We start from the raw sequence: 20,836 nt of genomic DNA on the forward strand, positions 1-20,836 counted from the left end.
ATCTTATTGATCATCCATCCCTGGTGTATTGCCCTCAGCTACACTGTCAAAGATGGTCCACGCTCCAGCCAGCAAGGAGAGAGAAGTGGGGAGTAGAAAGCCCTCCCCTACCCTTTAACGGCACAGCCTGGAAGTTCGTACACCTCTTCTGCTAGCATCTTGTTGGCCAAAATGTGGCCACACAGTGGTATGAAGATGCCAGGGAAAGGAAAGAGAGTAAAGTGTACCCTCGGTGGACACATGCCCCCCATATCAGGGTGTATCATGACTGTAAAGCAGGAAGATGATGCTGTGCGCAGCTAAACACCTCCGAGGTAGCCTGCTCTGTGCTCAGGGCTGTCTAGGAAACCAAGGTGCTAAAGAAGTTCTGGTTCTTCCCAAAGCCACCAAGGACAGAAATGTGAATTAAACAAGCCGTCCCTGCAAACGCTCACCCGATTCTGTCATTTTGGCAATTCCAGTTCTCTCCACCTGACCCTGGATTCTGGCAGAGATGAAACCCCAGGACCATCAGAGAGGCACTGGAGAAAGAAGTGGCAACATAGACTGTGAAGAAGTTGCCAGAAAGAAAGGGTGAGAACCGGGAAGACAGTGGTATGGAAATCGTATTACCCAAAGTTCACCAATTTCAGGTGCTACAGAGGGTCAACGCAGGGCAAGGACCAGGGGCATTCTATGGGATTTGCCAAAGAGGGGACCAAACCAGTCACAGGGGAATGGCAGGGAGTGAAACCTAGAGAAAGTGGGTTGAAGGGCAAGTGGGGGATGAAGATGTAGAGATAGACAGTGGAGACTAACTGAGGTTCTGAAAAGCAGGAACATGTTGAGGAGAATGGTGGATTCTTGATCACGTTAATCCAAAGGATAAAGAATCGGTGAAAAGCAAGAGACTAAAAATAATGAGCGGAAATGTCATTTGGCTGCTTTAACGAAGACCCACATAATAGTGGCCAGGCGCAGTGGCTGAAGCGTGTAATCCCAGCACTTTGGAAGGTCGAGGTGGAAAGATCGCTTGAACCCAGGAGTTTGAGACCAGCGTAGTCAACATAGTGAGGCCCTGTTTCTACAAATAATCAAAAATTAGCCGGGCATGGTGGTGCACGCCTGTAGTCCCAGCTACTTGGCAGGCTGAGGCAGGAGAATTGCTTGAGCTCAGGAAGTCAAGGCTGCAGTGAGCCATGGTCACGCCACAGCACTCAGCTTGAGTAACATATTGAGACCCTGTCTCAGAAGAAAAAAAAAAAAAAAAAAAAAAAAAACACCCAGAGAAGAGTGGCTTAAACAAGATTAAAGTTTCTTTCTCTCCCATGTAAGAGTCCTGAGTCGAGGGCTGATAGGGAGCTTCACAGTGCTAGTGACCCAGGTCCTTCCAACTTTCTACTCAGCCATCCTCAACATGCGGCTTCCCCCTCATGGCCCAAGATGGCTGCTGCTGCTCATACCATCATGTTCACATTCCTAGCCAGAGCAAAGAAAGAAAAAGGATGGGAAAGATTATATTCATCTTCAGGGCACCACCCAAAGGTTGCTCATATCATGGCTACCCAGTTTTCATTGGCCAGAGCTTGGAGACTCGGGCACATCTACCTGCACGAGAGACTGCAGCAAAGTAATCTCTGGCTGAGGAGGCCAGGTACCCAGCTAAAACCAAGGGCTTAGAAGACCCAGAACAAAGGGAGGAGGCACACCACCACCACTGCAGCTGGGAGGAAGGAGGTGGGGTAGCTGAGTTTGAAAAGGGCTGGAAAATAGGGAACTCTTGCCTGGTCACGTTTATTTTCTCTGCAAATTGAGACTTGGAGTCATCACTCAGAGAGCCAAGAAGAGAGACGGCTTGTCCAGCCTCTCTCCTGTTGCTGTTTGTGTCCGTTATGGTAGAACAGGCAGGCACCTATGCACAGACCCCTGAGATGGTTCAAGGAAAAGCTGTGGCTTCGGAGTCCAGAGTTTCAAGCCTAGCTCTGGGCTCAGCTGCTTTACAACCTTGAGCAAGTCAAGAGATCTGTTTCGGTATCTGTTAAGTGACCACAACGGTGCCCAGCCTGCCTGCCTGCTCACAATCCGGTTTGGACCCCACGGAGAGCTGTAAATACCCTGCGTAAGCATCGCAACTGGGCAAATGTGAGTGGGCATTCTTATGGTAGGGACAGAGTCGCCGAGTCAGTGCTGAGCCTCGAAGGGGAGGCAGAAAAGGGCGGAGAGGGAGATTGGAAGGACTTGAGATGGGGTGTGGCTGAGACCAACCCCACACAGACCGCCCAGCGCCCAGCCACTCCACAGGGCTCTGCCCGTCTCTGACCCAGCATCAGAACTCCTCTGCTGTTGGGGTGAGGGTGACAGGGAAGAGGGGAGCCGCTTCTGAACAAGCAGGGCTCCCATGGCCAGTGGGAGGGAGCAGCTGGCCCAGCTGTCCACAGCCGCTGGGAGTCAGCCTCTGTTCTGTCTTAAGATCAGTATCACGGAGCCTTGGCCTCATCCTCTGCGCTTGGCCCTAGAAGCTCTCCTGGGACCTCTCCCCAAGCCCAGGACACCTCTCTGTATTCCTGGCTCAGCCCAGTCAACAGTGTGAGTTTCTCTCCCAGCCTCTGGCCTAGCAAAGCCAGCCTCTCCAATGTGTGGCTGCTCCAATGTGTGCACACACACACACACACACACACACACAGAAGCACCACATACTATACACCACATGTACAACACACACCACACACAGAAGCAGCATATACTACACACCACATGTACAACACAGACCACACACAGCAAACATACCACACACATCACACACCACACACACAGAAGCAGCACATACTACACACCACATGTGCAACACACAGCACACACAGCAAGCACACCACATACATCACACACCACACACAGAAGCAGCACATACTACACACATATACAACACACACACACACACACCATATGAACACACAAAGAACATACCACACATAGCATACATCAAACACATGCAAACACACCACACACAGACATCTCCCACAAACTCCACAACACACGCCAGCATACATGCTCCCTACACATACACACCACACACACATGCACCCTCCCTTCTTCCTAACTGGACCCTCTGTGTCTCATATCACACCCCTCCATTCGATCCTCTACACAACTGCTTCAGTGATTTCGTTAAAACGCAAACTACGCCATTTCCTTGTTTAAATTCCACTCCCTCTTTCAGCGGCTCTCCAGAAAATTCAGGCTAAAATCCCAGCTCCTTCCCAGAGACGGTGGCCCTCCAGTCTGTTCCCCGATGGCCCGTGCAACATCCCCCGTCAGCGAGCCTGCGCCACCTGCCCTTTCCCCCACTATGGGTTCCTCGCGCATCTCTGGAGGATGGCCCCACAACCTCATCCATCTGAAACGTGTTCATCCTTCCAAACCCAGTTCAGAGCTCACCTCTTCTGTAAAGCTTTCTCGACCACCCACGCGGAATCGCTCCCTTCCTCTCTGCAGCTTGCGTGGTGTGTGGTGGAACGATTTGCTTCCCGTGTCTGTCTCCCCTGCCAGCAGGTGACCTTCTGAAGGGAATTCGTGTCTATAGACAGAGCACTTGTTCCTGGCACGGGGTGGGCTCCGTGAACGCGGGGTGGGTGGCACTCATCCCCCTCGTCCTCCCACACAGATCAAAGTGGAAAACCAGCTTGACTTCCAGGACATCACCAGCGTGGTCGCCATGGCCAAAACCTACGCCACCACCGAGGCCTTTATCGACTCCAAGTACGACATCCGCGTCCAGAAAATTGGATCCAACTACAAGGCTTACATGTGAGTCTCTGGGGCAGGGGCTGGGGGGGCGTGGGAGGAAGGGAGCCCAGAGGTGCATGTCCAGCCACTGTCTCCTGCACCCAAGGGTGCATCATTATCCTCCATCCTATCTCCTTACTGCCTTTCTTCTCTGGCCAGTGCGGCTGAGGGGCTAATACTCAGTCACTGCTTATCCCCAGGCAGATATTTGCCTACCCAAGCAAAGGCTGTTTCCTCCAGAGCAAGAAAGGTGCTTGGCACGTCTAGGGAACTGCACGTACACACAGGGTATATGTCTTTGAGAGAGAAATTTGGGGACAAATCAAGGAGGGCTTTGAATACCTTGCTGAGGGTTTTGGATTTTTTTCCTCTTCTCTTCTGAGCAAAGGATCTGTGTTTATTAAAAGGTAACCACGAGGCTGTGAGCTGCCAAACGGTTTCTCTGAAGCCAATAAGACCAATTAGGAGGTTACACCAGATTTCTTTGCCTGCAAGCAACAGAAACCACACATCATTAACTTAATGGGTTTTTTAAAGGGAATTTATTAGAAAACCATGGGTTATCAGAAACTTAAAAAAAGCAAACAAAAAAATCTCCCAACTCAGTTATCAATTTCGGAAACATCAGGATACAGAGCAGCCCCAGGAATGTGGGCAGCCAGAAATAATAATAAACAATTTTCACGGCATCCCCACCGGTAAGTGAATCTGCCCTAGTCATTTTCAGGGCTTAACTCAAGATTGCGATTCCATGGAAAAAGTACTGATTAGTCCAACTTTGACTGTGTTTTATTGATTAGAGAAAAGCAGAAAACCAGTATAGAGAGTCCCACCATGAAGGCATGCAGTGTGGGCAGGGCCTTTGCCTCGTGGAAATAGAGGTGCTGAATCTAAAGGAAAAGGAAAGAATTCCAGGCAGAAAAAAGCAGCCCGCCTTCACCTGGGTGGTTCAACAAAGGATGGATTACATGGGGCTGTGGTTATAAGGATGAACGGGGACTTCTGCAGTAGGTGGACTGTCTCCTTCCTGGGAGAGGTCTTTGCTCCAAGCTCTCTCTGTGTTTCACTCTGGAATGTTATTGTTAGTTCCACTTGAAATGATGGGACCCCAGAGGGCCAATCGTTGCCTGGTTGACAAGCATTTATGGGGCACTGACTGTGTGCAGGGCTCCATATGTGAGGACTGCAAGGGTTAGCCCTGGACAGCTGGAAAGTCCCTCCATCCATAGGCTTCTGTGTGGGTAGCTTGTGCTTTAAGCTAGGGTTGGCAAACCACAACCACAGGCCAAATCCAGCTGCCACCTGTCTCTAAATACAGCCGTGTTGATCACAGCCTTGCACACCCATTTATGGATTGCCTGTGGTTGCTTTTGCACTACCTGGATTGCCTAGACCAAGGGTCAGCAAAGTTTTTTTGTAGAGGGTCAGGTGGTAATTTTAGGCTTGACGGGACATATCGTCTCTGTTGCAACTACTGTGCCCTGTCATTGCTTGTGAAACTAGAGGAGGTGCAGGCAGTTGCCCTAGAAGGAAGTATTCCCAGGAAAGGGATGGAGCTCATTTTCAAGGAGTAACTGTGCCCTATTCCACCAATCAACCTCTTCCTCCCACGAGGCAGGCCAGACCTGCCACTGCTCTCAGATGGCCTTGGGGTGATAAAGTCACCTCCTCCCTGCCCACTCTGACTTATGGCCCATTCCAGTGCATTCCTGAGGCCCCTGCCGTAGGTCATGATATCATTTCCCTCCTCTCTTCATTGTTTGAGCTTCCACTTGACATTGACGACACCTTGTCCCAGTTTTTTTGTTTTTTGTTTTTTGTTTTTTTTTTGTTCTTGAGGATTACCTCATTGCCGCATTTTTTCTGCGGAGCCTCCCTGGCCTGACAGCTCCACTTTGTCATTACTTACAGAATTTCCTGGACCTTGGGCTGGCCCACCTCCAAAGGAGGGGGTTCATGTCAGATTTCAGTGTAGAATTTCCCCAGCCATTCAATCTCCTCTCTGGCCCCACTCCCTGCCTTGTACTCGGACCTTTGTGCTTGTCGCTACTGGGCTGTCATTCTTTCTAGGTCCTAGCAGACACAATAAGGAAGTACATGAGTGTATCCTTACCCATGTATTCACATATATCCATAATTATTTCCGCATATCCCCATCCACATCCCTATGAAGCTGAACAGAATCCTATGGATGTCCCGGACTTTCATCTGGTACCACTTGGTTCATTTTAGCCTTTCCTGGTTGCTAATCTATAACTTCCCACTCCAACAGAGAAAAATCCGGCTCCCTCACTCACCATCTATCCACTTTTTTGGTTCTGTCTCAGTGGATGTGCCCAGTCTCAGAACTGTTCACCTGTAGCCTCATGGGAAACAACCTTGAAAACTACGGTGCAGTGCCTTATGGCTCCTGTTGGTCATCTAGTCTCAGCATTTTTACATTTGCTTTTCTCCTTTACAATGATACAGTTTTGTGTCAATTCCTCTCCCCAGTTCACCCTTTGATCTCAACCACATACCTTCTGTTGACCATATGACAAATAGCTTTACCTGCACCCCTGTGCTTAAACTTGTTCAGTCTTTGCCGAGGCCAGATGCACCATTAGTGATAGGTAGCTTGTCTGGATTCTCCCCCAGTGTACACAGTTCCTCACCCAGTAGGTACCTACTGGGTACCTACTGCCTGCCAGGTCCCACTGGATACTGGGTATACAGGGGATGAAGTTAAACTGTTCCCTACCCTCAGGGTTCCCCTCCATCAGAGAAGAGAGGACACTAACGCAGTCATCAGAAGGGAGATGTGCATTCCTGAGCATTAGTGTAGGGTGTAGCACCGGGCAGTCTATTTTTGCTGGGGAAGGTGGGCTGTCAGGAAGTCGTACGTCAGATGAAAACTGAAGGATGAGCAGGACTTAGGGAGGCGAAGATGGAGAGAAAGACTCTATGGAGTAAAGGGAAGAAGGCATGCAGAGGCTGTGACACTGGGAAAGAGCCATGGGCAGCGGAGCACCGGAAGAGAGGTCGGCTGTTACTGGAGCAGAAAAGGCAAGGAAACAGAGAAGGATGGCGACACAGTCAGAGACCAGAAGGCCTTCCTAATCTTTACCAGAAAAAAGTAGTCACTTCTCTCTAAGGATCACTTTTCTAACATTTTGGGGCCCTCAAAAGATTCCAGAATCATCAGGGGCTACACACACTGCCCTCATTCTCCTCAAAAACACACCAAAGTTTGGGGGATTTCATCAGATGATGTAGGCATTTTTGAATTTAATCTTTCAATTTCAAAGATGACTTAGAAAACATTACCTAAGATTCAACAAATAAAAAAGGCAAACAGCATGAAGGGAAATAAACATAGGAAAATATAGTTGAAGGTAAGATGTGTACCTAAGAATACATGCCATTATGTGAGCCAGTTATTTGAATCAGAGCCTCCTGACAGCCAAAGCAAAGAAAGAAAGCAGATCAGTGATGAGCGTCCCTAATTTCCTCAATGTATTATTTGTTCTGGTACAGGAGAACCTCCATCTCTGGGAACTGGAAAGCCAACACAGGCTCTGCCATGCTGGAGCAGGTGGCCATGACAGAGAGGTAAGAGACAAAGGAGGTGCAGGGAGAGGTGCTGGCCACGGTAGGAGCTGAAGGGGGAATGCAACAAACAGCCCTGAAAAGAAGGCCACTCTGCCCTCCATCCAGTGCCTCACCATCCACAGAGCACTTTTCTAGGTATGATCCTCTTCACTGCCCACAACAGCCTACAGGGCAGGCATTAAAATAACCCCATTTTACAGATGGGAGAAGAAAGCTCAGAGAGGGGAAGTGATTTGTCTAGGACCACAGAGCTAATTAATGACACAGCTGACAGTAGAACAGCTGTCATGACTCCAAGTCCAAGGTCTTTCCAGCCCTGACCAGCTGCTATAGGAAGAGGTCAGGAAGCCCTGCCCAAGCCCTCCTGTGCACTGACAGCTGCAAGGAAGCATTATTAGGAGACCAGGCATATTGGAGAGTCAACTTCTCTCTCAAGCTTCTTTCCATCTCAGTATGAATAGGGAGAGGTTGATGTCCCCTGAATCATGCATATTTTAGGGATGCTTTCTGGCTGAAGGTTTTTTCGATCTTTCTCCCTTTAGACACTTTGTGCCAGCCCCACTTAAGGAAGGGCCGGCCGGGCATGGTGGCTCACACCTGTAATGCCAGCATTTTGGGAGGGCGAGGCGGGCAGGTCACCTGAGGTCAGGAGTTCAAGACCAGCCTGGCCAACATGGAGAAACCCCATCTCTACTAAAAATACAAAAGTAGCCAAGCATGGTGGCACATGCCTGTAATCCCAGCTACTTGGGAGGCTGAGGCAGGAGAATCACTGGAACCCGGGAGGCAGAGGTTGCAGTAAGCTGAGATCATGATCATGCCATTGAACTCCAGCCTGGGCAAGAAGAGTAAAACTCTGTCTCAAAAAAAAAAAAAACAAAAACAAGGAAGGACCAAAGGGCCGAGTCGGCTGGTCTCAGGGCTGCCACATACATACCTTCTTGCCTGCATGCCCTATGACCTCTGCCAGCAGCCACACAACAGCAGTGGATAGAGCATGGGCTGTGAGCTCAAAAAGCTCTGTTCAATAAACACTTACTGAGTAGCTACTACAGGCCATGTTCTGCTGAGCACTAAAGGATGAAAAAATCCAATCCTTCCCTCTAAGAACTCTGTATCAGTTGCAAGGGCTACCACACAAATCAAATTGGTTTGCACAAAAAGGGGGATTTACTGGCCCATGTCACTGACGACTCCAGATATACAGTGTCAGGTAAGGCCTGGAGGCTCCTTCTCTGCCCACCCTAGTTCAGCTTCTTTCGGTGTTGGCTTCATCCAGGACACTCTTTCATTTTATGGTGGCACACGGTGGCTCCAGGCTTTCATCCTCACAGTGTCAGGTTCAAAAGAAAGAAAATTTCTCTTTCCCAATAATCTCAACCAAAGCCTGAAATTAAGCCATATGCACTGGTTGGCCTGGCTTAAGTCACGTGACCATCCCTGAACCAATCACTATGGCCCAAGACACTGCAACGCTGTGATTGGAGGCCTATGTCAGGTCTGCACCCCTGGAGACTGGAGTGGGACCACCCCCTACAGCAATAGAGACGGAGTGTGACCTTGGGCATGTTCAGGAACATTTCTGAGCTTCTTCAACTGCAAAATGAAAGCAGTAATACCCAAGTCAGGGTGCAGGTGTGAGGACTGAATGAGAGAGGGCTGTGCAGCACCTAATTCAGAACCAGCCCCTGGCAAGGAGGCGCACCTGCCCTTCCCATCAACCCCAGGGGGCAGCTGCCACCTTCAACCTGGGAACCCACCTGTGCTAATGAGTCTCCTGGAGGCTGCGCTCATGACCTGACACAACGGAATCATGTGGCTGAGGCAGTCACCTCCTTCCCCCAACAGGTGTTCACGGGACAGTCGTGGCCGTCTTCTCTATGGCCCTTCCCGAACGTGAGCCCAGCCTTCCCCAGTGCCTCCTGAGCCACTCACAGATGTCCCCAGCACGCCACCTATCCCTGGCTCTGCCAAATCCCAGGTTGCATGGGCCATCCCTGGAGGAACCTACCATGGGAGTGGGCCTGCCCAGGCCTGGAATCCACTTTCCCTTTTCCAGTCACAGGCGGTACTCCAGGGTCTGGGCTGGAGAGATTCCCCAGTCCTATCCCCACAGGAACAAAATCCATACAGGGACTCATACGCAGGGCCTGACCCCGCCCTCCACATGGCTTGCCTGCTTGCCAGGTGGCCTGACTCCTGGGCAAAACCAGTGATGTCATTCGGTTGGTGCTAGTCCCACCTGGCAGGAGGAGAGCAGGGCCCCCCATTCTCTAAGCACTCTCATGCTGCTGTACGCCTCTAGCCCCTTCCTAGACCCTGGTATGCCTGTGTCCTATGGGGTGCAGCCAGCAGGGGACCCCAAGGTTCATCCTTTCAAAACAGCCTCTGCAAACAGCTGCTTCTGGACCTCAGCTCAAATTTCCACGTTCCATTGAGAAGATACCTGATTTATGAGTGTGTCTCAGGGCACAGCTCACCCTAAGTGTGTGGCGCCCACAAGTCAGCCACTGGGGCCGAAAACGAGGACCCTGATCAGTGATTCCAGAAGACTCTTCAAGCTCCAAGGACCCAAGGTTGTCCCCAAACGTGGCCACATAGCAGAATCACATGGAAAGCTTTCAAAAATTATAGAAATTACTCTAACATAGGGCGGAGCCCCAAGTCTGGCTGTTTGTGCATTTAACTCTCCTGGTGATTCTGAGGTACAACCAGAATCAGATCTAGGCTTTCCCATTTTATGATAAGAGGGAGAGGCTTCGCCAAAAGTATTAAGGAATTAATAGCAAGAATGTAGGTCCCTGGTCTCCCATGCTGAGTGAGAATGGATGTTCTGGGGCACCTTCAGAATGAGAGGAAGGGTGGCTTGCTTGGAATCTGGAATCAGACAGGATCTAGGTTTGGAAGCTGCACAGTCACTTAATCATCTCTCTGAGCCTTTTCCTCCATTAGTAAGACGGGTTAAAATCTTCCTCATAGAGTTGTGCTGGGATCCGAGGGGATGAGGAGTCAGCCCCCAGGCCCAGAATGTCTGGAACATAGCAGGAGCTCCATGGATGTGAGTTTCCATCCTTCCTTTTACTTTGATGATATCACATGCTCCATGCTACAGCTGAATGAGAAAAAACTGGACTGAGAGTCAAGGAGATCGAGGTGATCCTGGTGTTCTTACTGCCTTACTGTGTGAGCTGGACCAGCCAGCCTCCCTCTCTGGGCCTCAGTAGGCTTTGGTGGATGAGATGAAAATCCGTTCTAAGAACATTCCAGTCTCAGTCCCTCCTCGTCCCAGCACTGATGGCTCAGACACGCAAAGCTATGTGAGAGTAGGCATGCCCTGTGTGACCCTGGAGAGTGAGAAGCAAGAACACTGACACAGAGTCCCCTGTGACTCCCTTATCCAGCCCACAGGGGAAGCTAAGTGCAAGCCCGGACAGTTTCTTCACATACAACCACCCCCTTGTTGCAGGGTCAAAGTCCAGCGCTGAGATCTGTCCCCAGCAAAGCAAACTGGCCTTGCAGACATCAAGTGGCTGGAAAGGGAACAAAAGCAGTGGGTCTAGAAGGCCAGGCCCCCTGGGCGAGGCAGAAGCAGCCGGCCAGTCTCCCCAGCCCACCCGCCCCGGGCCCGGGAAAAATGCACCCTTTGTCCTCCACAGCCTCTTGTCTGGCCAGGGCTGGGACTGCAAGGGCAGCCTGGAGGGATTTCTGGAGCCCTTGGAGCAGCTTTCCCAAGGGAAAAGGGACACAGGGGTAACTGGGTGTCCAGGATGACTCCGGATGGGGGCAGGGCAAGCTCCCCATTACTGCAGAGCCAGCAAGTCCTGGGTTTGGGGGAGACCTATCCCAACTCCGGTTCCTTCGCTCCCTCACCCTGCCTCTCTCCCCTCCTTCCTGGCTCTCTCGTGTTCTTTCTCTGGGTCTCTCTCTCACTGTCATTTGTGTCCCTGCCTCTCTCCCTGCCTCTCTGTCTCTGCGTCTTAGACTCTGACGCTCTCCATCTTTCTGTCTCTCTTGCTGCTTCTCTGTCCCTCTCCATCTCTGTCTGGATGTGTGTATCACTGTCTCTCCCTGTCTGTTTTTCCATGTGAATCCACTTTTCTCCTCCACCCCCTTCCCCACTTTCCCAGGCCACTTCACTGTCTGTCCATCTGTCCCTGCAGGTACAGGCTGTGGGTGGACAGCTGCTCGGAAATGTTTGGCGGCCTGGACATCTGTGCCGTCAAGGCCGTCCACAGCAAGGATGGCAGAGATTACATCATCGAGGTGAGGGATGAAGCAGGCAGTCCTCCTGGCCGGTCCAGCCCGGCAGGCGTGCCAGGGGGAGGGAATCCCTGCATGATCTTTGGCACCATCAGCTGTGTCCTGGCTCCAGGGCACACGCAGCCCAGGCCTCAGTGAGCTGCTTCTGGAGGCTCCTTCCCACCCTCAGAGGCATCGAAAGGCTTCATGCCTGGGGACTCGGAACTCAGTCGAGAGACCTCAGGGCACGAGGTTTAACAACCTCCCCAACCCACAGGCCTAAGGAAAGGGAAAGGGCATCTGGCCAAGGGTCAGCAAGATACTGTCCCATAGGGCCCCTTCCATTTCCTCAGTGTCCAAGCATGTAAAGTGGGCACCCTTCCTTGGTCACCATGCAGACAGTCCATCATTTGTTCATTGAACAAACACAGCCTTAGGGGGCTCCCATGGGCTAAGCATGGGTGTGGCTCTGGGGATACAGCCATGGACTTGATAGACATGGGGTGTGCAGGCTGGCAGGGGAGAGGGTGAGAAACAGTGGCAGAGCATTGAGGATTTGGAAGGGGGATGGAATGGTACAGGGGTGTGAATAGAGGGGAAGATGGAGGGAAGCAGAATGGTAAGAGGGGGTTCACAGAGGGGCTGTGGGTTCCGGAATCTCTCTCAAGACCCTCCAGCAGCCCGTGCCTCTCCCAATCCTGCAGCCCTCCCAGCCCCGCCACTTCCTCTCCATGCTTACCGTATCCCACCACCCCCCACCTCTCCTCCATGTCTTCCCGGTGTCTCTCATGGTCCCACAGCCCTCCCGTCCCCTCCCCAACTCCTCTTCCCTGCCCCCCACCCCATGCCCCGTGGCTCTCCACTGCTTTCCCCTGAAAAGGCCCCTGTGGCCTCAGAGTCCTCCATAACTTCCCATCTCCACACTCACAGCTCCAGTGCCGCGTTCAGCCCCCTCCTTCCACAGGCGGTGCTGACACAAGGCCAGGACACGTGAGGGAGAGCCCTGTGGCTGTCCCCTCCCCGGGGTATGGGCGGCTAATGGAAAGCACATGGCTGGGGTGACCACAGGAGCCAGCCGGTCCTCCCGTCCCTCATGTCTGCCTCACTCCCCAGGAGCCCACGGCCGAGGAGGACCAGGTGACTCAGCGGGTGGGAGCCCAGTCATGCCAGGAGGGTGTTCACGCCCAGGCCTTGGAGGTAGGAGGAGGGAGTCCAGGATGAACATGGCCCCTCTCTCCTCCCCAAAGAGGCCAGGAAGCTCCAGCAGGAAGAGCGGTGTCTGTACTGGCAGACCCAGTCCCTCTCTGAGAACAGCTCTCCTCTCAAGGCCCGCAAACACCTTCCCTCTGGCTGCCACCAAACCTGAAATTCTCCAAGTAGCCCCTACTTGGAGGAGCCATGGAAGAGGCTGGGAACAGATGCCTTGACCTGTACAGTTGCTTCCTGGAGGAGCTCATCCTCCACCTTCCTGGGAGCTTCAGCCCAGAGGTGGGGCAAGATCCCCCAGCACAGCAGCTCCTCAGACCCCACCAGGTCCTCCTGTCTCTGCATCCCCTCACGGGGACCACCAGACATGAACCCAGGTTTGGCACACAAGCACTCATTTATGTATCCACTGAGCCGCTGCTCCGGGAGCCAGTCCCCAAGCCAGGTGGACACAGTGCAACCGCAAACACGAGAACAGGGTCCCTGTCTCCTAGAGCCCCTGGACTCCCCTGACCCCCAAAGGCCAGCTCCTCTCTTACACCAGCAGTCTCTCTGTCCCCTGTGAAGCCCTCCCTCTCCGGGTCTCAGCTTTCTCTTGGGGGAAAAAAAAAAAAAAAAAAGAATCCGTGCTCGTGGGCCCAGGCTTCCTGCCTTCAGCCATTCAGAGAGTTGGGGATGAAAGTCCTTTCACATAGGAAAAAAAAAAAAGTAAAAGTAGTGGGGCTTGGACTTCAAAAAAACAGGAAACAATGTCTCCCGAGAATGTTCCAGAGGGAAAATGAAAGATAGCTTTTCAGACTTTTTTTCCTCGCAGAAACATTCCAGCGTTGTTTCCTTTGCTTTTGCGTTTGGAGTGGGGTCAGGGGAGATGGGAAACTTGTTACCAAAAATATAAAAGGTGTTTTCCCCCAGTAAGGGGGAAAAAAGGCAGAAGAGGTCCCAAAACACTGGTTTCTTCAGCCACCTCTACGGTGAGAACTGAAAGTGTGTGTGAAATGTTTTGGGAAGAAGCGGCTCACAGTCAGATACTCGGGGGAAAAGACCCTTGAACTTGTCCTCTCTGACCTTGTCCGGGGAATGGCATTGCCTACTGGAAAATGTTTCCCGGGGGAGACCAGAGCGGCCACTTCCTTTGGCTGTGTGTACCGTGGGGAATTCCAAAACGAACCTCAGGTTCCTTGTGGTGGCTGTTTTCTGTGGCAGGGAATGTAGGAAACAGAGACCAGAATAAAATGGGGTGGGCAGGGGCAGGGGGAGAGAGGACAGGCAGGGTGCAGGACGCCTGTGTACCTTCGGGGCAGACTCCACAGTCAGAGCTCAGCCAGTGGTGACTGAGTGACTGTCCCTGCCCGGGGCACTGGGATCCAGGAGACCTCAGTTCCAGGTACAACGTGCGCAGAGCTCAGGACCCTGCTGGAAGCAGTATTCACATTCTTAAGCTAGGTTTTCAGTTTCCTAATCAAAGTGGGTGCTAAACTCACAGATCCCTACAAGTCCCAGCTGGAAGGGTCTTAGCAGCTGCCCAGATCCCTCAGTTCACTGTTGAGAAAAACAAAAAAGGCCCATAGAGAAAAAGAAACTCTGACCAAGATCACAGAGCAAGTCCACAGCAGAAGCCAAGCCTGGAACCCACGTTCCCCCTTCCCAGTTCCTACGCTGTTGTGCTGTTCCAATGCTTGCTGGGAATTAGCCTGCTGCAGTGGGAGGACCATGGGTTGCCAGTGCTGTGTCCTTGACCTTGCCACTTCTTTGACCCTCTGCTTCCTCATCATTACAATGAGGATAATAGTACCTGCCTCAAAAGCTATTCTGAGGTTCATGAGAGATCCTCCACACCCGATGCTTAGAATAGTGCGTAGCACATACGAAGTGCCCGATAAATTACGGCGCTTCCCATTATCCTTATCCTTATGAGCCGGGCTTATCGCAAGGGCCTCTTATTCCTCCACTAAACAGGTGTCTATGGAGGGCACACCTGTTTAGCAGGACACAGGGTCCATCCGTCACCTTGGGGTCTCCCAGTCTGGTGGTGGAGACATAGTGAGCAGGGGGTAACAGTGCTGTGGATAAGCTGTCCAGTGTGAAACCAGGTGAGGACGGCAGGATACAGATATGAGGTGGCTCGTCAGAGCTTGCACCATCAGAGAGGGCTTCCTCCAGGAAGACCTAGTTAGCTGTTCCCTGTTGGATGAAATGGAGTTGGCCAGGTAAGGAGTGGGTAGAGGGAATACTTAGGAACGTGGAGGAGAGAGAAACCCTAATGAGTCCAGACGTTGGGAACAGGGGAGACAAGACAGTGAGTCTGATGGGGTGGTGTGGGTGAATGCAGGCCACCAACTCCTGCAGTGGAATAGAGAGGGTGACAAGGCCTGAAAGACACCCCTTCCAGACCTCCCATAGCTTCCCATGCCCAGAGAATCACGTGGAGCATTGGCCTGTGTGACCTTGGGCAAGTCCCCTCCCATCTCGGAGCCTCAGTTGCTCTATTTGTAAAAAGAGCAGAAGGGGAAACTAGGATCCCTCAGGCTCCTCCCCATAGAAGCACTTTGAGAACAGCCCAGCTCCCTGTGGAACGCGTTTCCCTCCCACCTGTGTTTTGCCAGGGACCCGGAAAACAGACCTTTCCTCTTCCCTCTTTCCTCTGAACCCTGGGTCAACTCCAGCCCGTGTCGTATTTTTGTCATGATCAAGCCCCCCACCTTTACTGTTTCTACTTTGTGGAAAGCCTTGAGCTGGGGCCAAAGGAGAGGTGGCCAGACCTGACCCTGGGACGGGGCCAGGGTGAGAAAGGAGGGGACGGAGAGTGGCTCCCCAAAGAAAAGCACAGAAAAGGTCAGCAGAGGCTCCCTGGCCCTTGTCGCATTGCTGTCATCCAGCAAACGTGGGCTGAATTGAACTACATCCAGGGAGTGGTTTAGACTGAACCGAAGCGAACTGGTGTCTCTGCCGGCCAGTCCCAGCTGGAGGTGGTTTGCATGGAGGACATCGCCATCTGGTGGTCACTTCTGTCCTGAGCCCTGAGTCCCCACTTCTGGGGTGTGATGCCCAACCGCCAGTCTCGCCTGGCATGGGGGTCCCTCAGCTCTCCCTTCCTCCCCACAGGTAATGGACAGCTCAATGCCGCTCATTGGAGAGCATGTGGAAGAGGACAAACAGCTGATGGCCGACCTTGTTGTCTCCAAAATGAGCCAGCTCCTGATGCCAGGAGGCACAGCGCCCTCGCCCCTGAGACCTTGGGTAAGACCCTCCTGATCGAAGGAGACTTTATAGCCATGAGAAATGCCAGGCTGTCTGGAAATGGGGATCCCCTGGACCCAAAGGAGATACCCCCAGGAAGAAACCACCTTGGGGAGAAGGAATGGGGGTGTGGGTGAAAGCCAGACATCAGGGAGAGCTTTCACAGCCTGCCCCAGTGGGTGAATTTAGGAGGCTTTCAGGGGCCCCCTCCCTTCTTCACCATCCTGGGGAGAACAGTCTTGTCTCAATTGGCCTTTGGGCACTGCGGGGAGAGATGATTGCCTGCTGTTCCTTCTGTGCCCTCGGTGCTGGGCCTGAGCGGGATGTGTGTGCGTGCGTGTGCGAGAGCATATGGACACACAAGCCCTCTGTGTGCTCCCAGGGAACCAGTCAATGGACGCTATTGTGTCTCCCATTTCCCCCAACCTCGATGAGCTCTCACGTCGCTCCTCCCCTCCACAGTTCCCACCATGGATTACCAGAACCAGACTGCTATCCAAAGAATTTGCCAGCTCCCCAGCTTTATGTAAAAGCAAGTCCCCAAGCTTCCACCTCCCACCCCAGATTTCCCCATAGAAAGTAATCTATGATAACAGACATCAGAATCATAGTTATTATACTGGCAGGGCTGCTGTCTGGGAAGGGTCATGAGGCAGGCTTCATCGTGGGAAATGGCCTATGTTTTGATCTGGACAGTGGTTACACCGATGTTTACACATACAGAACTTTACTACACTGTACACTCCAGAACTGTACACTTTATGTGCACAAGTCTCTTCTCAATGATAAAAAGATCTTCATAAATGTTGCCCTCTCACCCAGGAAGTAAAAGGCTTCTTTTCTCTTCTGCTCTAGGCTCCACAGATTAAATCAGCAAAATCCCCAGGGCAGGCCCAGCTCGGGCCTCAGCTAGGACAGCCCCAGCCACGTCCACCTCCGCAAGGTATGACCCCAGACGCGCCACTGCGAGAAAGCATGCAGTGAGGGTGCTGAAACGCACTGAGGATCCACATGTGATTCCCGCAAGGGGCTCTGGGAAAATGCATCTGAATACTTTATCCATAGAATGAATGAGACTATGGGGTTGGTCAACTTCTTTAAAAAGTCTAGAAAGGAGAAGGGAAATAGACGGTTAATTTATTAAGAACCTAATATGCACCAAGCACTGTGCCAGGGAATGTCCCACCTATTTTCTCACTTTTATTTTCCCAGAGATGGCTGGGAAAATAAACGTCAGTATTTCCTTTTTTTTTTTCCTTTTGAGACAGAGTCTTGCTCTGTCGCCTAGGCTGGAGTGCAGTGGCGCAATCTCGGCTCACTGCAACCTCCACCTCCCAGGTTCAAGTGATTCTCCCACCTCAGCCTCCTGAGTAACTGGGATTACAGGTGCACACCACCATGCCTGGCTAATTTTTGTATTATTAGTAGAGATGAGGCTTCACCATGTTGGCCAGACTGGTCTCAAATTCCTGACCTCAGGTGATCCGCCCACCTTGGCCTCCCAAAGTGCTGGGATTACAGGTGTGAGCCTTTTTACAGCAAGGTAAATGTTGAGGCTTTGCCCAAGGAGGTAGAAAATAGTAGATTTACAAGTCTGGCCTTTCAGACCTTCTAGAAAGTGTTTATTCATAGCAATGTGTGGTGCCTGATGATAGATTTGTGAGTCAACCAGCTAGAGTAAGAAAGAAAGAAAAATGGAACATGATCTATAAAACCTTGGCCATTGAAATTCCTCCTCGAATATATTGCAGCATTACTGCCTTCCACCACTTATTAGAGAACGGACAAACTATTGAGGAAAAGACGAAAAGCAATCATGGCAGTAGCTAACTTTCTCAAAGAATGTCAGCTGCTCTGGTATCCTTGCATTGCAGGTCTTGAGAGAAATCCGCCCCGTATCCTCTCTTACAATCAAAACCTCCTGAACACACTTGCTCGAGCACCAGCAGGAGCTTCAGAGCACCTGTGCACCAAGAAACCAAAGCAGGCAGTTTCGCTGCAGTCTTTTAAGGATCTTCTTAAAAACATATCAGAGGCTGGGCGCGGTGGCTCATGCCTATAATCACAGCACTTTGGGAGGCCGAGGTGGGCGAATCACGAGGTTAGGAGTTTGAGACGAACCTGGCCAATATGGTGAAACCCCCATCTCTACTAAAAATACAAAAAAAAAAAAAAAAAAATAGCCGGGTGTGGCGGTGTGCACCTGTAATCCCAGCTACTCGGGAGGCTGAGGCAGGAGAATCACTTGAACCCAGGAAGCGGAGGTTGGAGTGAGCTGAGATTGCACCACTGCACTGCAGCCTGGGCAATAGAGGGAGACTCCATCTCAAAAAAAAAAAAAAAAAAAATATATATATATATATATATATATATATATCTCAGAAAGAAAGCATTACTGTCATGTTGTGGCCTTCCAAGTCACTATTATTAAAAGCAACAGATTCATTACTTCCTGAAAAAAAGTCAACCTTGGCCACCGGAATGGCTTCCTCTTCCACAGGTCTTAGATAAAACGCCCCATTCATTTTTCTCATCTGTGTTTCTCTTTCTGGAAAAGCAGAAGATATTTTTAAGAAAAGAGAAATTGTATAATTGTACACAACTGTGTACAGACATACCTCAGAGATATTGCAGGTTCAGTTCAAGACCACCCCAGTATAAAGTAAATATCACAATAAAGTGAGTCACGCAAATTTTTTAGTGCATATAAAAGCTATGTTTACACTATACTGTAGTCTCTTAAGTGTACAATAGCATTATCTCTGAAAAAAAACAAAGTACATACCTTAATTATAAAATATTACTAACAATCGTCTGAGCCCTAGGTGAATAGTAACGTTTTTCTGATGGAGAGTCTTGCCTCAATACTGATGGCTGCTTACTGATCAGGGTACAGGTTGTTGAAGCAAGGGGTGACTGAGGCAATTTTGTAAAAGAAGGCTGCAGTGAAGTTAGCTGCATGAATTGACTCACCCTTTCACACAAGATTCCTCTTCAGTATGTGATGCTATTTGATAGCATTTTACCCATAATAGAACTTCTTTCAAACTTGGAGTCAGTCCTCTCAAAACCTGCTGCTGCTTTATCAACTAAGTTTATGTCATATTCTAAATCCTTTGTTGTCTTTTTCAACAATCGTCATAGCATCTTTACCAGGAATAGATTACATCTCAAGAAATCACTTTATTTGCTTATCCATAAGAAGCAGCTCCTCATCCATTCAAGTTTTATCATGAGGCTGCAGTGATTCTGTCACGTCTTCAAGCTTCACTTCTCATTTTAGTTCTCTCACTATTTCCACCACATCTTCACTTACTTCCTTCACTGAAGTCTTGAACCCCTCAAAGTTATCCATAAGGACGGGAATCAACTTCCAAACTCCTGTTGATGTTGTTATTTTGATCTCCTCCTATGAATCCCAAATATTATTAATGGCATCTAGAAAGGTAAATCCTTTCCAGAAGGTTTTCAATTTCCTTTGCCAAGATCCATCAGAGGAATCACTGTCTATGGCCATTATAGCTTTATGAAATTTTGTTTTGTTTTGTTTTGTTTTTTTGAGACAGTCTCACTCTGTAGCCCAAGCTGGAGTTCAGTGGTGCAATCTCAGCTCACTGCAAGCTCCACCTCCCAGGTCCTGGTTCAAGCAGTTCTCCTGCCTCAGCCTCTCAAGTAGCTGGGATTACAGGCACGCGCCACCATGCCCAGCTAATTTTTGTATTTTTGGTAGAGATGGAGTTTCACCATGTTGACCAGGCTGGTCTTGAACTCCTGACCTCGTGATCCACCCACCTTGGCCTCCCAAAGTGCTGGGATTACAGGCATACGGGCATGAGCCACTGCGTCCAGCTGAAATGTATTTTTTAAGTAATAAGACCTCAAATTCTTTTTTTTTTTTTTTTTTTTTTTTTTCTGAGACAGAGTCTCTCTCTGTCGCCCTGGCTGGAGTGCAGTGGCCGGATCTCAGCTCACTGCAAGCTCCGCCTCCCGGGTTTATGCCATTCTCCTGCCTCAGCCTCCCGAGTAGCTGGGACTACAGGCGCCTGCCACCTCGCCCGGCTAGTTTTTTTGTATTTTTTAGTAGAGACGGGGTTTCACCATGTTAGCCAGGATGGTCTCGATCTCCTCATCTCGTGATCCGCCCGTCTTGGCCTCCCAAAGTGCTGGGATTACAGGCTTGAGCCACCGTGCCCGGCCAAGATCTCAAATTCTAAATTACTCCTTGATCCATGAATTGCAGAATGGATGTTGTATTAAAATACACGAAAACAAAATTATCTTGTACATCTCCATCAGAACTGTTGTGTGGACAGATGCATTGTCAATGAGCAGTAATATTTTGAAAAGGATCTTTTTTCTGCACAGTAGGTCTCAACAGTAGGCTTAAAATATTCAGTAAACCATATTGTAAATACTATGCTGTTATCCAGGCTTTGTTTTTCCATCTACAAAGCACAGGCAGAGCAGATTTAGCATCCTTCTTAAGGGCCCTAGGATTTCCAGAACGGTTAATGAGCACTGGCTTCCACTTTAAGTCACCGGCTGCACTAGCCCCAACAAGAGAGTCAGCCTATCCTTTGAAGCTTTAAAGCCAGACATTGACTTCTCCTCTTCAGCTATGAAAGCCCTAAATATTATCTTCTTCCAATAGAAGGCTGTTCCATCTGCACTGAAAATCTATTTAGCACAGCCACCTTCATCAGTGATCTAAACTAGATCTTCCTGATAACTTGCTGCAGCTTCTTCATCAGCACTTGCAGCTTCACCTTGCAGCTTTTGTTATGGAGACAGCTTCTTTCCT

The 20,836-nt window shown here is 50.4% G+C and overlaps 1 protein-coding gene across 2 annotated transcripts in view; it reads left to right on the forward strand.

Moving 5' to 3' along the window:
• Positions 1-20,836, forward strand: part of SYN3 (synapsin III) — a 547,449-nt gene that overhangs the window by 515,642 nt on the left and 10,971 nt on the right. For both annotated transcript variants that reach the window (XM_030915417.1, XM_030915416.1), the window contains exons 8-12: positions 3,641-3,783; positions 7,279-7,353; positions 11,514-11,616; positions 15,901-16,035; positions 16,891-16,978. In XM_030915417.1, coding sequence (XP_030771277.1) covers positions 3,641-3,783; positions 7,279-7,353; positions 11,514-11,616; positions 15,901-16,035; positions 16,891-16,978 — 544 coding nt within the window. The remainder of the gene's footprint in view (positions 1-3,640; positions 3,784-7,278; positions 7,354-11,513; positions 11,617-15,900; positions 16,036-16,890; positions 16,979-20,836) is intronic.

Source organism: Rhinopithecus roxellana, chromosome 13 (genome assembly GCF_007565055.1).
Source record: "Rhinopithecus roxellana isolate Shanxi Qingling chromosome 13, ASM756505v1, whole genome shotgun sequence".
NCBI classification, from domain to species: Eukaryota; Metazoa; Chordata; class Mammalia; order Primates; family Cercopithecidae; genus Rhinopithecus; species Rhinopithecus roxellana.